We start from the raw sequence: 16,042 nt of genomic DNA, 5'->3' as shown, positions 1-16,042 counted from the left end.
TGTCGGATCAAACGAGCTCTTCGTCGTCGCGTGCACCCAGATCGCCGACGGATTCGGTCCAACTCGTATCGATGGCTTCTGAGTATTCTATTCCTCTCCGGTGCAAGACGGACAGGAATGCAGTAAGAACCTTGCTGTGGAATTGCCAGCGGATTTCTATCATCCGCAAGCTGGAACTGATGAACATCAAGAGTTGCCGCACACTGGTCGATATTCGAAATCTTCACGGTTGGATAAGGGGGTATACGGAACTATCTGCTATGCAAGAGACTTCAGAGGAGCGTAATGAAGAGGTGTTACCTTGTAACCCTTGCCCACCAAAGGGGTGGGTTTTGAATCAAATGCAGACACGAAACTGCCATTTATTGTGTATCTTTCCTCTCCTCCTTTGGGCGTTTCTTTCCCATTCCAATTTTTATTCCCTAATGAAAGCCATTGATTTTGATCCCTATCTGCAAGCTAATAGTGTAACTATAATAGCTAAGTGATGTGAAGTGAGCACAGTTTCAGAAAGTCATTTGATCCAGATCCAAATGTTGCTTTCATAGAGATTCAGACGAACTGCTTAAAGCAGTCATAGTGGGCCTCTTATGCCCTTGATTTTATTCAAGCAAGATTTGCGTCTCAATAATGTTTTCGCACTCAGATACTTCTCCGGGAAGATTCTGGAAAAGATATCAGTCGTTTAAGCTTTACCTTTTTTTTCAGTTCGATGCGTTCGACTTCGAAGTCTCGGTCCCAGAATGGATCGTAAAAATGGGCCGCGAGTTTTATATCGTCCTTTTAACGACGATCAGTTCGTCGCCTAGTTTCTTGTATCGTTCATCCAAGGAGATTTTGGTCTGCGCTTGGTGAGTGGTGTCGAATAGGAAATGTGGAAGTCTACCACAAACATGGATTCGTAACGGCCGATTTAGATCACGATAGAGCTGAAGACACATAAGAATGTGAGGAGATCAGTCAATTTAGATCGAGGGACTCATTTCCCGCATTTACCCCCGGAACCGCGTACCAAGGTCGGATGCCGTAGCCTCACAATAGTGCTTCCAACGTTCCAAGGTCGATGAATATATGATTATATATTAGAAAGAAAAGAAGAGGGTGGAAACCCCAAAGCCACACGGCAGTACTCCATACACGAATGGGAGGGGAAAAAAATAGCAGCAAACGCATCTCGTGGTATCTTGCAAGAAACATCATTTAAATCCAATTAACGGCGGGAGCTCCCCTTGATGATCCCATCTTCACCCTTGTGCAGCTTGACACGGCACTGGGGGCAGTACCACTTGGCTGTGCGAGAGGGGACTTCAGACAGACCCACGCAATTGAGATGGAACCATTCACGGTCACACTGCAACAGACAAAAGAATTAGTATTCCGCTGGATCATGTCAAAATAGGGAGAACTTGCATCCTGATTTTCACAGCAGATCATCGTCCCAAAGCTAACATCTCCACAGAGACAGTATCGGGGCTCATTAGCATCGATCTGCTCGAGGACGCCGTCTTCGTCCACACGAACATCCTGAGAGTCGCGGATGCTGAGTCGCTTCTTTCCTGGCTTGGCTTTGCGGCGCCCGTAGCTTACTGCTGCGCCGCCATCTTGACCGGTAGAAATTGGACCTGGTGCTGGACGCTTGCGCCGGCGGGTCGGGCCGGGGACACTTGGAGCGTGTGAAGGCTCGCGGATGGGTATTTTGTGTGCAGGTGTCGCGCTTTTGATGCGGCGATCGCGTCCACTTGCTGCTATTGCGTTCGGGATGGTGATGAAGTTCCCGCCTTCAATTGAGGCAGCGGCTACAGAGCGCCGTGATGAAGGCCGAGTGACAGGCGGTGTGGGTGTAGTGACGACTGGTTGGACAAGGGATGGGTTGGAGGGTCCAGATGTGGGGCTAGGGATAGGAGGGGAGAATTTGGTTTCAACTGCGGGAGACATGTGGGTTTTGATTGGGGGGGTGAGGTCGTTAGTTTCTGCGGCTGGAACGGCTCCTCGGCTGGATCTGCGCCGAGACGCGCCAGCTCTGGAAGTGGGCACAGGGACAGGGGCTGGTGGTGCGACCGGGGCAGTAACTGGCGCAGGTTTCGGAAGCTCGGAAGCAGCAAGTTCTGTTGCTTCGGGGATGACCTCTTCTCGTTTCCTCTTCCGTGATGATCGATTCGCGGCTGGTGGTGCTTGGGCGGGGCTTAGCAAAGGCTTGAGCAAGACGCCACCTTCGCCTTCCATCATTGCCTGTTCACGGGCCAACTGTTCGCGTTTCAACTTCTTTGCTTCGTTGAGTTTCATTCCGCGATTGCTCAGCTTTGTCTCCTCCAGATCTTTGGCAGCCTCCCCGCGCCTGGTTTCTTCAATGTTATCACAGTCAATGAACTCCCCACCCGTCTCATCTGCTAGGGTCTTTGCGGCACGGTATGCTTCCCAACCTCGATTTGCCAGGGCCAGCTCACGGTGAATCATTACTTCACTCGGCTGCCACACAGCATTCTTTTTCATCTTCTTCCGCAGCCTGGTCATCTCCCATTCCGTCAATCGCAGCCAGGGCAGGTCCTCGCTGCCTAATTTCGCATCAGCTGGCGGCGGTTTCAACTGCGCAAGGGCCTGGGCTGTTGACGGTCCGTTCCCCAAGCTCAGGTGACGTGCTTTCTCCTTCTTTGGGGGTTGAGCGGGTTTAGGGGCAGATTTAATGAATTCACTTTCCAAGTCCGATTGCTCAGTACTGGCAAGTGGAGAGTCTGGGTCAAAAGCTCCATCACCACCTAGCATACGCCTCCTGTTTTTTTCTCTCCTATTGCGATTGTTGTCCAAGCGAAGGGTGATACGCGTCGTGGCATCTTTGGTCTTCTTGCCTCCCCGCGAACGTTTCGGTAGAGGCTCGGGTGGGGGTGATGGTTCCTCGGAGGCAGGCTTGGGCAGCGCTTCGAGTTTTTGGCGGATGCAGCCTAATCGGTCAAAGTGGCGATCTACAACATCATAGAGACGACAGGCCTCGGCATATGCCGATTCACGCGCGTTGATAGCACGATCTAATTGCGACGATATATCTTTGCGCAGTGCGATTGGGCTGGGTCGATTATCCGAAGGAAGGTCTGGGAGCTGACCGTAGATCTGAGTGAGCTGGTGTACCGCTTGCGCCGAGTCGAGGTATCGGTCATCGAGGCCGCGGATGAGGGTCAATGAGCGGATTAAGTCTGCGGGGAGGTATTCAGTGTAGTCGATAAAGTCAGTGACCGTAGCCTGCGCGTCAGGATCGAAGGGGCCATCTAGGATAACCCCTCCGCTGTCGTCTGTTTCGTCGGTCATGGGCATGTTCTAGCGCGATAGTGGTGGATGTTGATAGGTTGTGGAAGGGGGAGTCGCGACTTGAAGATTCGATGGATGTTGAGAGATGCCAAGTTCACTGCGATTCTGCGATGTTAAATGAGGACATCGAGGGGTCTAGGCGTCAGATCACAGATGGAGCTGTGTGCCTTGCTGCACGAGGTCCTGAAACAACGGATGATAGTTATTCCAATGCCGTCTGGGGAGCTGTTGGTCACGTGAGCTCATCCATTTAAGGGAGCCATATACCAAGTCCTATGTACTTGGTTTTGACGATCGGGCACCGGCTTCCTTCTATCCACTTCCAGTAATCACGAAATTTTCCCCTTGCTATCTTCAGTTCACTCCCTCCCATACAAGATTCGCCATCTACGTGAGTCGGTTTTGACCAATCACAATGGCTTGCCGATCGATCCCCACAGGCATCTGATAGAAGCTCGGTCCACGTCTCAGAAGGTCTCCGAGAGTGTTCCAACTCTTCCTCTCAGTACACCAGTCAATTCAGAAGCTCCTACAGAACCATGAGGGTTCTCTATAGGGGTAGAAAGTAGAGCCATCAAGCGACATTAAAGCCCTTTCAGGCCATGATTTTGTTTATCAAAGCATCTGTCTGTGTACATCGTGGAATATAATGAGCACCTGGACATTGCGAGAGCCCCGGCGTAACAAATGTTTTGCTCTGTCTTAAATAGTATGGTTTCCTGTATGGATCGGTCTACAGTTGATAGCCAATTCCTATCTAGCTTCAGCCTTGGTCTTTAAATTCAAGGGTTGATTCAACTTCATCTGACTTTGAAACGTCAAACTAAAGTACTAATCATTTCTTTTGAAGAGAAACATAATCACAGGGACATTAAGAGAGATACGTTGATCTCTTTAATGTACTTCACTGCAAGCTACATGCTCACCTTAGGCGGATTCCTGAACACCTCCATCGTTCTTTCCCCCCGTGAACACTCTCCCCTTCCACGTGGATCGTTCTTTCCTAGTCGAGCAATTTGAATCTCGAAGGGCTAGCGTGCGTTTCCTCTCGCGTTTGTTTATTTTCATTTGATTTTCAATCTTTCTTTACCTCTTCCCATCTTGATCCTACCTTTTTCGATTTTTGCTGAAGCTTGTTATCTCGAACCTTCAAAATGGATGTTCGTGAGCGTTTGAAGATGCTCCTCGAAGGAGATGAGAGTCTCAAAGACTTGGATACCCACTTGAACCAGGCTCGAGCCGTCCAACCTGCCCTAGATGCGGACAGAGCTGACCCTGCCGAGTCCAACAAAGCTAAGCAAGGCGTAAGTGGATATGCTCTCCCAGTTGATTTTGACCCGGGTAGTATGGAGTACCCCCAAAGTGGCCAATTTCCTTTGTCGTACATTCGTACCCATGTGGTGGGACAACTAGCTGAGTCAGAAGACAAGCGTTTGACCGAGATCAAGCAGAATGATCGCCCCCTCGGTCGTACCCCAAAGATGCGCCTTGATCTCTCAGGCTTGCTCAAAGATGAGCATGGCGGCGGTGCGTCTGACAGGGATTCCGACGAGGAGGTCACTCCGATCCCAGTTTCCAAGTCGTTCACGTCGGCCGTCACAATGGCTCGTTTCCCTTTCAAATACCTCCAAGGAGCAAATGTCAAGAGAGTTAATGAGCGGTTCTATGAGGGCGATAAGTTCTGGAATCGCACCTGGGATCTGTTTGTGAAATCTAAAAATATTTCATCAGCAAGGTACATCGTCGCTAATACTCACCCAGGTATTATCTGCCTGTCCCAAAGGTTGTTTTGCAAACCCCATTTCTTTTGATTCGCACTTCCCAAGCTCAAGCACTGCTCGATGAAATCAACTCGGCTCTGAACCTCAATTTAACTCTCACGGGTGTTAGCAAAGAAGGCCTCGTGATTGAAATCGACAATGAAAAGCTGCCGCAGCCCGTGTACCTTGGACGATGCAGCAACCGCGATCGGAAAGCGAAATTGGAGAGCAAGGTTCCCTCGCCTCTGGAGAACTGGGGACCCTGGACCCAGCTCGTTGAACCCCATGTTTTCGAGAACTATGAGAAGAAGATCAAGCAGTCTGTCGCCACCATCAAGATCAAGAATAGCATCCACAAGCAAGCGGCCCGAGATGCCCGAATGAAGAAGTGGCAGGAGTGCCTAGGCCATATGCAAGCCTACTTTGGGCTGCGTCCTGCGTTGCAGTCGAATGTTCCGCAGCCGTCGTTTGCCAATGGTCAGATTGAAGCGATTGATGTTCTGAAACCCGTCAAATGGGCCTTTCAAGATGCTCCTATTTTCATCAGCATTGATCTGGAGTGGATGGACTGTTACGGATCTCTGGGCTCTCTGACCGAGGTCGGAATTTCCACTCTGGATGTGTTGGATTTGGTCGGTGTGGTCCCTGGCGATTATGGAGAGATATGGGTGAAACGAATTCGATCCCGCCACCTGCGTGTAAAGGAGCATCGAAACTGGGTCAACAAAACGTACACTCCCGGATGTCCTGATCGCTTCCGATTTGGCAAGAGTGAGATGATTCCCTACGCCGAACTCCCGAACGTTGTGGACGCTGCATTCCAACCCCCCTACATGGTTCCCTCGGAGGAAGAAAAGATCGCCCCGTACAAGAACCAGAAGCGCACTGTGATCTTGGTCGGTCTCGACCTCCATGGTGATGTCGCCCATCTCCAGAGAGCGGGGAGCCAAATTTTTGTCAATCTGAACGAAACCACTTCGGTCATTCGTGAGACTGTTGACGTGGCGGAGCTGTACCGTGTTAGTGCCGGGGAGAACCAGAACCGGGGTCTTCGGGCACTGCTGGGACAGCTGAATATTTTGAGTCCCGACCTGCACAATGCTGGAAATGATGCATACTACGCCTTGCACGCTCTTGTGCGATTGATGCTGAGAGTAGCTGGGGAGAAGGTGTGGGGATATGAAAACGCCAAAGTCGGTAACGAGGAGCCCAACGTTAAGCGCAATGATGAGTGCAAGAAGGAGCCTCCGTTCACGGCCAATCCCAAGGATCAACGCAAGGATCTGCGCGACAGACCCACATTTGAATCCATGGCCGCAATGTACGAAGAAGCCGATGACAACACTGACGAAGTCCCGGTTTGGAGTCACTAAGACTGGCGTCCAACTACACTCCAGCGATTGTCAATTCACGAAAGTGAGAGTGACATAGTGACTGGAACCTTGAAGTCAGGTTGAGAGTCGTTTAAACACATCTCGTCGGATGCCTTTGATAGGATGAATGGGCCCAGTGAGGTTTCAATTTGAACAGAATGCGTGAGATCAAAATGTGTGAAAAAGTAACAAAAAAACATAGGGGGTGTGTGGCTAGTTCTAGCTTGCTATGATCTGAGCTGAATGAAATCTCCGCTGAAATGAGATTAAATCCTGTTCTAAGTAATGCGCACACGTTAAGAAGCAACAGTAAGTGTGATGATGGAATTGGTATACCCCGGATGTCAGGTCCACTGACGACATAACTTGTTCATCCCATCATCGCCTCCATTCCACAATCTGAATCTCCATTCTCTCCCATCCAACACCAACCTCCTCCAACAACCACCACCACCACCACAAAAAACCAAAGGAAAAATGACAAGTCGAGGTCCCCTAACCGCCTACCTGCTAGCAAGCACCCCCAATGCGCTCAAGCGCGCAACAACCCACCCCTTCCTCGCCTCCGCTGGCCGCGGCACCCTCCCAAAATCCCAACTAAGCCAATGGCTCTCTCAAGACCGACTCTACGCGCAATCCTACATCCGCTTCATAGGCCTCCTCCTCTCCAAAATCCGCCTTCCAACCCAAAACCCAACATCACCAGGCCCACACCTCCCAACCCCAGAGCACAACGCCATAACCGTCCTCATCGACGCGCTCGTCAACATCCGCAGAGAACTCGAATTCTTCGAGAGAACAGCAAATGACTACGGCCTAGATCTAACGGCTATCTCCGCCGAAGAAGGCGGCTGCACACTCACATCTTGCGGCTTAGGCTCGGATATTACCACTTCCGTTGGTATAACCACCACCGGCTCTGGAAGCTGTCCCGGCATCACGGGCGGCGAGGACGAAGATCCGCAAGAGAACGAGAATGGGAGCGGGGACCTGTGTGTTCCATCGCCGGACAAGACCAGCAGCGCGCCCGGCCACGGTCTATGTGCGAGCCAGGGAGAATGCCAGATGCCGTCTGGCGGGGGAGTTTGTGCGCCTGGGCAGCAGTTCAATGAGTCTGGACGGGGCGTGGAGCCTTCTGCGGTTGGTGGGGATGTGGGGGGGAAAGTAGGTGTGCAGGGTGGTGGTGAGCGGTGTGGGACTATTTTCTTCTGTGCGAGTCGGACAACTAGGGCTTATATTGATATGTTTATGTCTGCTGGGAGTAGTGGGGTTTCGATTTTGGAGGGGTTGGCGGTGTTGTGGGCTACGGAGGTTTGCTATTTGAAATCTTGGAGGTTTGCGGCGGGGTGTATGCGGGAGGATGGGGAGAGGGATTATAAGAAGGATGCTGATGGGGGTGCTTTGAGGGAGAAGTTTATTGAGAATTGGGCGAGTGTTGAGTTTGAGGGGTTTGTTGATCGGATTGGGGATGTTGTTGATGAGATGGCGGGGCAGATCAAGGGTGCGGAGGAGTTGGAGATTACGCGGGGAAGATGTTTGGAGTGGTGGAGGCAGATTGTTTGGTTGGAGGAGAGTTTTTGGCCGGGTGTTGCTGAATGACATAAAGTTATCTGATCAACTTAAACTCTAGATTAGATTTAAACGTTACTACAATTTCGAGAGCTGTGTAAATTCTATTGCAGTTAAAAAATAATTGTGTGGAAGATATCATACATCTGACCCGAAGCCCATACATACAAGGCCATCTAGAACGGGATGTAGCAAAGGCAAGAAACTAGACGGGGAAAAAAAAAACGCCGTCCACAACCGTCCGAGTTAAAATCAAATCGAACTCCGATACCCAATCTCTGCTCCCAAAATAATGACAGTGTCATCGAGCAAACCTTCAAGAAACACAAGCATAGAAATGACATAACCGACCAACACCATTCGTAATGCGGAAGCATGAAGCATGAAAAAAGTGGTTAACCACATGGACACAGTCTGTAAAATGGACATGTTGTACATCACAAGATAGACAGTCTGCGCCAACCATCGGAGTCAACATCAAGTAGCAGCCGCACGGGCAGCATTGCCTAGTTGTCGATGGTATGAGCCAATAGGTTCGAAGCCCCTGAGAATGGTATTAGTTCCTGGGCACTGATTGGGTTAAAAATCATTGTAGGAAAGGAAACATACCTAGCTAGATCAAACCCGGACCCATTGTCATCTTCATCCTCTTCCCGCTCTTCATTCCTCGCATGGGAGTTCCCATTCGGACCCACATCCCCCGAATCCGACTGCAGCGGAGGCAGAGTCCGACTGGAGCCAAGCCCATTCGACGTCCCAGGTTTGCTGGGACTAACGAAATTCGGCGGCGGGGGAGAGCTACTCGGGAACCCGCCGATAATGCGGTCCTCGATCTCGCCCTTCAGAGGACTCATGTCCGGCGGCGGGCGGGCAGGAGTGCTCCCGATATCAGCGAACTTCCAGAACTGCGCGGGCGAGCTCATGGGCATGAACTTCGACGGAATCTGTGCTGTGCTGGGGGGCGGGAGACGGGGTTGTTGGCGTTGTGGGGCAGGGGTGATCATTGAAGAAGGTTCTTCGTTGTAGTAGGACGAGGAGAGGATTGGCGGAGACCCGGCTACGTTGTCGGACATGCCGTACGCGCGGGCCAGGTTGTTGCTGCTGTTTTGCACCTGGGTGGAGATGCTGGAGTTGTGATTGTGCGAGCGCGACGGGAGCGGCGAGGGTTCGTCGTAGTCGCGCGGGTTCATGTGCCGCAGCGGGTGGTCGGAGCCAAGGCCTCGACCGAGCTGGGAACCACGCTCTGGTGTGTACGCTTCCACCGGAGCTACAGGAAATGAGCTAAACCCCGGGGACGAGACGGGTGGTGACTTTCTCGCTGTTGCTGAGAACGAGGTGTCGAGTTTGCTAACGTTAGTTCCGCGTGCTGATGACGGGGGCTCTTTCGTCGCCGGTGAGGACGGAGCAGATGACTGCGTGCCGCCCTTCCGTGTTTGCTTCTTGCGGTACTCTTCCCGATACTCCACTGCAATCTGCCACTTCATCCCCTTGCCCGGCTCGTCGGTCCGGCGGGGAACCTTTTGGAATGCCTTGTTCAGGGAGAGATTGTGGCGGATCGAATTCTGCCAACCGCTTTGGGAGTGTCGATAGAAAGCGTATTTATCCATGATCCAGTTGTAGATGCTGTTCAACGTGAGCTTCTCCTCCTCGCTCGAGAAGATAGCCTGCGCTATCAGCGTCGCATAGCTGTACGGCGGCTTTAGGTCCTTGGATGAATCCTGGCTGTAATCGATCTCCTCCGTGCTTTCCATCATCATGCCTCGGTTATAAAGCGGGGATTGTTTAGCCGTGCGCTGGCCGGCGGTGTCGGGAGACCGGGGCGGTGGCGTCACCTGGCGCTTGAGGAACCTCGGAGCAGGCGCCAACGAAGGTCCGCCAGACGAAGATGGTGGCACAGCCTCGTCATTCTGGGATTGCTGAGGATGGGCATGCTGCGAAGCATCCCAGGAGATCGAAGCCGGATCGGGCTCTTGTCCGCTAGCAATGCGCTGGGCGCGCTCGATAAAGCTGGGCTGGATTATGGCTTCGTCGCCCGGCGTGACAAACATCATTTGTGTATTGGCCACCTCGATAATGTCGCCACAGGAAAGAATCGCATCGGTGCCGCGCTTCACAATGCCATTGTTCAAGCGAACACCGTTCCGGCCATTCACACGGATGTGCCAGGCAGGCGTTTCCTCGCCATCGTAAAAGATCTCGGCATGCAGTCTCGACACGAATTTGCTGGGACCCAAGTCGACATGAACCTCTGGCAGCGCACGAGCCGCAATTGTGACGGGGCTGGATTGTTCGACAGCCCGCTGTTCACGATCCGGTTCGCGGCCGATATTGACATGCAGGGTTTTGACGTAATAGGTCCAGTTGCGGCCGGCGATCTTAGCATACGCCTGAATGCGCTGGGTATTCTCGGTCTTGGTGTTGGAGTGGTCGCGCGAGACGCGCAATTCCTCGCGGGGTGTGTTCAAGTATGAAATAACTAAATCGACTAGGTCTTGGTTGGTAGCAGGTTCGTGTTCGCCCGTTGAGTCCTCGGCTTCGTCGCCAGACTCATGTTTGACGTTTCGGGGAGGGGAGATGCGGCGGTCAACCTGCGGATCAGAAGAAAACGGGTCTTAGCTCCTGTTTGCGCGGGGATATATTTTGTCTCAGATTAAACGCCATGTTCCTTTAACTCACCTTGCGCTTCTTTGCGGATGGCCGGCTAGGCGATGAGTCCGGAGCCTCTGCATCGGAGGTTTCTTGCAGTTGAATTTCCTTGCGCCGCGCGCGGCGACGGTTTGTGAGTGGCATATCTCTGTGAAATTCACTCTTCCTTCTTTCCGGTGTGATTTATTGGCGAAGTCGATTCGTCAACGATTATTTTTTTTCCCTCCGGTTGCGTAGGCAATCAAGTCCGAGTCAAAGTACTCCACAAACAAGCGTGGGGCACTAGAGAGGAAATGCGATGGCAAGCCGAAGGCAAAATAGGCAAAAACACAAGAATTTTAAAAAAATAAAAAAAAACAGAGTGACCTCTTCCAAGGTTGGATTCGGATTTCAGCGCCCCCAGAATCGGAAGACCGTTCAGAGGTAGAACCGCAGAACGATGAACGTCAAAGCATGGGTTTGCCACCATGCAAGAAAGGAAAAGAAAAAAAGAAGAAAAAGAAGCCAGTTAAACCGTAAACTAGACCAAGAGGCTGGATGTCCTTTTTTTTATTAAAAAAAAAAAACCACCAACTCCCCCAATCGAAAGGTTGATATTGTGTGGCTGGATGTTAGTATCGATAATCCCTAGGCCGATCGACACGCGCGATGGCGTCTGTTTGGGGGGGGGGGGGGGGGGGGGGGTGACCGCCTTGTCGCGTGGAGAACGTGTAGAACAGCAGCCGAAAGGACAATATAGAAGAAAGGTAAGATAGACAAGATGGACACGAAAGACAAGAGAGAAGGGAGAGAATATAGGAAAGACAAATTAAAGAAGAAAACAAATTGTACAAGTAAGAAAAAAAAAAGAAAATGAGGTGCGACTGGGATGTGACCGTAAACAGAGTGGTGGAGTTGGTCATAACAGCGTATGCATACAGGGAAAGTTGACCGATAGGCGGAGAGAGGACCGAAATACCAATACCAGAACGTGCTCAGCGTGGGATTGGGGATGCTTCCGAGTGCAGAGAGTGGAACATGTCCAGATGCAGAGGGTTCTATATGTACCTATACGTACCGGATTTTCCCTGGCGTGTGGGGCTTTCCTATTTGATCTGCCGCCGCTTTTATGAGGGTGCTCAGGCTCAAGCTCACTGAGTAGACGTCAGCACGGGCTCAGATCAGTGATCATGCTCAGATCAGTGATCATGCTCAGATCAGTCACGTGCAGAATGACTGATGCTCAGTGAGTGCTCAGTGAGTGCTCATTGGGTGCTCCCTGATTACTCAGTGATGCTCAGTGTCCAATCAGTGAGCAACACTGATGCACTCAGCCCACTGCAGACTATACCCAGAAGGGATTAGCCCCCACAGGGTCGTCTATACTGTGATAGTTAGTTCGTTGATAGCATTGTTGCTGCCCTCAATTTTTGGAGTACTACATCTTATCAAGGAGATACGTCATGACCAAAGGGTGCAGGACGGAGTGGAGAACCCATCCGTTTCATGATGTTGCTCATATCTTTCTTCTTCAGAGCGGCTCGAGCTCAAGATCTCAGATGTAAAAGCAAACCGCATGGCGGCATCAGCATGTAATAATCAACAAATCTTCTGTCCAAGCGTCTTTTGCATTGATTATGGGCCGAAAGGATTTTTTTGCTAAGCGCGATGAACTCGCGAAAGAGAGGCGTCGTCTACAGCGGGAAAAGAATGGTTATGCCCCTGGAACCCATAAAGAGGAGGACTCAATTCGGGAGAAAGACAAAAGGCTCCCCAAAACCAACGAATTACACCGAGAAACTATGAGCCTTTGGCTCGAGTGAGTTATGCAGCATCTGAGTGGCAATCCTTTCCTATTCACGCGTTCTGACTTTCCTTTAGGTTCACTGCAGACCCGGAGAATGGGTACGAATATTATAAAACTTCCCTCGGTTCTTCTGCTCCAACACATGAGATGATCAAAGCGTACATTCGCTGGTACGCAAATTCTATTCAAGGGCGACTGAATGACGATGGTCTACCCACGGTGAGAACCGTGAGTGCGCATGCCGAGAAATTCTTTGGTGGATTTGAACAATTCACAAGAACCAAAATCGTCCCAGACGATCGAAAGGAAATAAAAATGGTTGGTTCATTCATAACTTCCCCTCTGAGATCATCTTAAACTCACCTGGATGTAGTGGATCAAAAAAACTTTGACCGCAGATGGCGTCGTTGTAGATCAAAAGAAAGAGAAACTCAACTTCACAAAGCAAGATTTTTTGAGAACAGTCTCATCTTTGTGGCAGACTGACCACCAAACATTCATTCCGGGACTGCTCAAAGTTGTCATCTTATTTGCTCTCCAGCTGTATCTCTTTACTGGAGCAAGAGTCGGAGCTTTCATACCCTCTAGTGAGGACAAACATGAAAGAGGTCTTCGATACGAAGTAAGGCGTCTTTACTCCAGCGGTATGATACAACATTAATCTTTATTCTAGCATATCAAGTTGGTTCTATTTCCTTCATCCACAGGTCGTTGGGCGGTGGGTTGGAAGGTAGATCAGAAGTGGCTCAAAAATCGTCGATGTGAAAAATACACAGTGTGAGTTAGAAGGAAATAGTGGTATGTTTATCGAATATACGGGACTTCACTAATTGGTGCTTCTAGATTCGGAATTGGCATTCGGGACAGCAACAGGCCGCAATTTGCGTCGGGCTACCTTCTTCTCTCCCTCGCATTAGCACACGGTGCTATTTATGGGGTGGATAATGTGGATGATCTGGCGCAGTTTGATCTTTCAAATGGCGAGATTCGGTTGCGATGGAAGGAAGAGTACTTGAATAAACCAGTTCTCAGACATGCCACGGCAGACGGACCTCAGGAGACACCTCTGACGAAACAAAAATTTTGTTCTTGCCTGCGTCAAATTTTTACTGCTGCAGGGTACTTTGGTGAATTAGCAACGATCCATTGTATACGACGAAACCTTGGGAAAAAAGTCGAAAGTAAGCCCCCTATACCACACAAACACAATAGACACAAGAGAGAGATCTTATTACTAAGTTTTATCACAGAGAGAAACGGCTCTGCACCTGTCAGTCATATACTAGCACATCGGGGGCTAAACACTTTTCCGGAGCATTATCAAGCCCACTGTTCTTCCATAGATACAGTGGGAGCTGTTCTAGATGAGGAAGACCAGTCTGACCATATCGAGTACTTCCAAGGTTATGTTCAATATTACGAACGTGGCTTGCCAGGTGAGTTGCCAGCAGAGATCAAAGAGAGTATTTTGGAAAAACCAGATATGGTGGAAATGAGAGCCCAGATCGATTCATTCGCACAGAACCACGACGAAAATAGCCTCAAGAACAAGAAGTTGGAATACAGAAAGGCGCTCGTTCGACGTCGCCTTTTCGAACTCAGGCAATATCAAATTCGGTGGGCACAGGAGAAGAGAGACCGGAAAGTTATCAATCGAGGAAAAGAAGAGCCAGCCCATTCGGAAAATGACATTCGCGCACGCGCTCAAATGCTGATTATGCCCGAGGTTGCGCGAATCGCAACAGCCATGTCCTCCACCAAAGAGCTTTCCTTTGACGAAAAACTTATCTTTGTCGAAGATCTACAGACGCAGTGTCTCCGTGATTTTGACGTGGTATATCTCCCAAACGAAAGCCCAGCACAAGGCCTCTGTCCTGTAAAAGGTTGCCAAATCAATATTGCAAGGTGAGCTCCCCGACCTAATGATAACCTGGCGGATACTAACTCTGCTAGCCTGAGAAAATGTGACAGAAGTGCTCATATTCACGGATGTATTCGGCGTGAGAAAGCATTTGGCCTTCAAATATCAGAGTCAGAGATGCAGTTTTGCTATGAATGCATGGACTGGTGTTTGTCGAGTCAATGGCGGGATCATTGTGATACCCATCTCCAGTCCTGGAAAGCCCAGCACTGCGAAGTAATTATCTATCGTCATACCGTCATCCGTCCCGGCTACTGCCCCTTCTGTTTGTGGGACCCCGATCTCTCTGCAGAAAAGCGTTTGCGATACTGGCTGCGAAGTGACAATCTGAGGGAACACATTGAGGGGAAGCACTTGGCTAAAATCGGGCATTGTCAGACAAAGCCAATATGCGGATGCTCCCAAAGCTTCCACAATGAGCGTGGCCTCCGACTTCACTTGCACGATGCGCATGGGCTCAAGGAAACCATATGGCAAAATCCACAGCTACCCAGTAAGAGAAAGCGCACTTGCAAGTTGGAAGCCCAAATATCTTCAACAGGTCGACAAGAGGGACATTCTAAGAAAGCTCGATTTTACCATTACTCACATCCAAGTCATGAGCGTGAGGACTGTGTGCCAGAAGAGTCTTCTTTCCCCGTCCCGGCCTTGCTCCCGTCTGTTGAAGGGAATCTGGAACAATACTCAGGGCAAAGTATTTGTGACAAATATAGCGTCAGCAATAGGAGCAACTCAGTGGAACCATGCTTCTCGGAGTTAGTTTCCTCACCCAGCTCAGGGCCAACAACTCCTGGCCTTGAGGCCATTGATCCTCGAATCCTCGAGCCGCCTAAATTCAACAGTGATAATGCACGCCAAGATTGTGATCAAGCTGCCATCCAGCCGGAATCACTCATTTCCCCACATGAAGAGTGTGAGGCAACTTCCGTCAGTGGCATAAAACAGCCGCAACATCCCGCTCTAAGCTTTGCCAGTCAGCCTTCTGGATACTGTGCTGTCACTGAAGCCAATGAGGAGAGGAAAAATTTGCAAGAACATCTCGCCTCTTTGCCTACTCGTGATCAAGCTGTTACCGCAGAATTTGGCTGTGACAGTAATCTACCTACACGGGAAGATGGCAAGCAAAATCTGCCTTGTGGTGACCAAGTCCCTCCCAGCAGCCCTCGCAGACCCCTCACTAGAGCCAAGGCACAAACCCAGTCGCCTCAGCATTATCCAGGTGGTCTGGATGGCTACAACCCCCCCAAGAGGCTTAACGCAAAGAACAAACGGAAGTTGCGCGACCTACAGAGGAAGAATTTGACCCTGAGACAGATTGGGCCTCATTTCGCGGATGTTGATATGGCGTTACTGCGACAGGCATGGATGGAATTGAAGCCTTCTCAGAGATGCACTAGGTCTCGGGCTAATTGGAACGGTAACTAAATTATTTCTTCAGTCAATAATATTTACATGTGCTGGAATTTTACTTTGTCTGTACAAATTTGCTATCAGCCGATAGTCCGACCCTCTGCCGACCTTCAAACCCTAGACTCCTTGTCGCACTATTGGAACTTTTTGGCTGTGCGAGAATAAGGGATCATTTTATTAATGGATCGCTCAGATGCCTGCTAAACTACACTTGTCTACAAGGAGTAAAGGAGTAAATTTGGTACGTTAAACTCAAGGGGCAAAACCCTACACTGTAAGC

At 50.3% G+C, this 16,042-nt stretch overlaps 5 protein-coding genes across 5 annotated transcripts; 3 read left to right on the top strand and 2 right to left on the bottom strand.

Moving 5' to 3' along the window:
- Positions 1-1,210: 1,210 nt before the first annotated feature.
- Pdw03_3949 (Zinc finger, PHD-type) lies at positions 1,211-3,297 on the bottom strand (the record flags this gene model as incomplete). Its single annotated transcript, XM_066100635.1, has 2 exons — positions 1,211-1,351; positions 1,411-3,297. 2 exons carry the CDS (start codon positions 3,295-3,297, stop codon positions 1,211-1,213), a joined length of 2,028 nt encoding a protein of 675 aa, XP_065956035.1.
- A 1,154-nt stretch (positions 3,298-4,451) lies between these two features.
- On the top strand, positions 4,452-6,430 carry Pdw03_3948 (QDE-2-interacting protein; the record flags this gene model as incomplete). Its single annotated transcript, XM_014676173.1, has 2 exons — positions 4,452-4,999; positions 5,059-6,430. The coding sequence occupies 2 exons, from the start codon at positions 4,452-4,454 to the stop codon at positions 6,428-6,430; spliced, it is 1,920 nt and encodes a 639-aa protein (XP_014531659.1).
- A 477-nt stretch (positions 6,431-6,907) lies between these two features.
- Pdw03_3947 (Transcription regulator, putative) lies at positions 6,908-8,029 on the top strand (the record flags this gene model as incomplete). Its single annotated transcript, XM_014676174.1, has 1 exon — positions 6,908-8,029. One exon carries the CDS (start codon positions 6,908-6,910, stop codon positions 8,027-8,029), a length of 1,122 nt encoding a protein of 373 aa, XP_014531660.1.
- A 447-nt stretch (positions 8,030-8,476) lies between these two features.
- On the bottom strand, positions 8,477-10,789 carry Pdw03_3946 (Forkhead transcription factor Fkh1/2, putative; the record flags this gene model as incomplete). Its single annotated transcript, XM_014676175.1, has 3 exons — positions 8,477-8,543; positions 8,609-10,587; positions 10,676-10,789. 3 exons carry the CDS (start codon positions 10,787-10,789, stop codon positions 8,477-8,479), a joined length of 2,160 nt encoding a protein of 719 aa, XP_014531661.1.
- A 1,472-nt stretch (positions 10,790-12,261) lies between these two features.
- On the top strand, positions 12,262-15,777 carry Pdw03_3945 (Polynucleotidyl transferase, ribonuclease H fold; the record flags this gene model as incomplete). Its single annotated transcript, XM_014676178.2, has 9 exons — positions 12,262-12,443; positions 12,506-12,749; positions 12,805-13,053; positions 13,105-13,208; positions 13,275-13,550; positions 13,607-13,612; positions 13,682-13,701; positions 13,775-14,336; positions 14,385-15,777. The coding sequence occupies 9 exons, from the start codon at positions 12,262-12,264 to the stop codon at positions 15,775-15,777; spliced, it is 3,036 nt and encodes a 1,011-aa protein (XP_014531664.2).
- Positions 15,778-16,042: the final 265 nt, after the last annotated feature.

This window comes from Penicillium digitatum, chromosome 1 (assembly GCF_016767815.1).
Source record: "Penicillium digitatum chromosome 1, complete sequence".
Classification (NCBI taxonomy): domain Eukaryota; kingdom Fungi; phylum Ascomycota; class Eurotiomycetes; order Eurotiales; family Aspergillaceae; genus Penicillium; species Penicillium digitatum.
The sequence above is the reverse complement of the archived record's forward strand: the minus strand, read 5'-3'. Positions and strand labels throughout refer to the sequence as shown.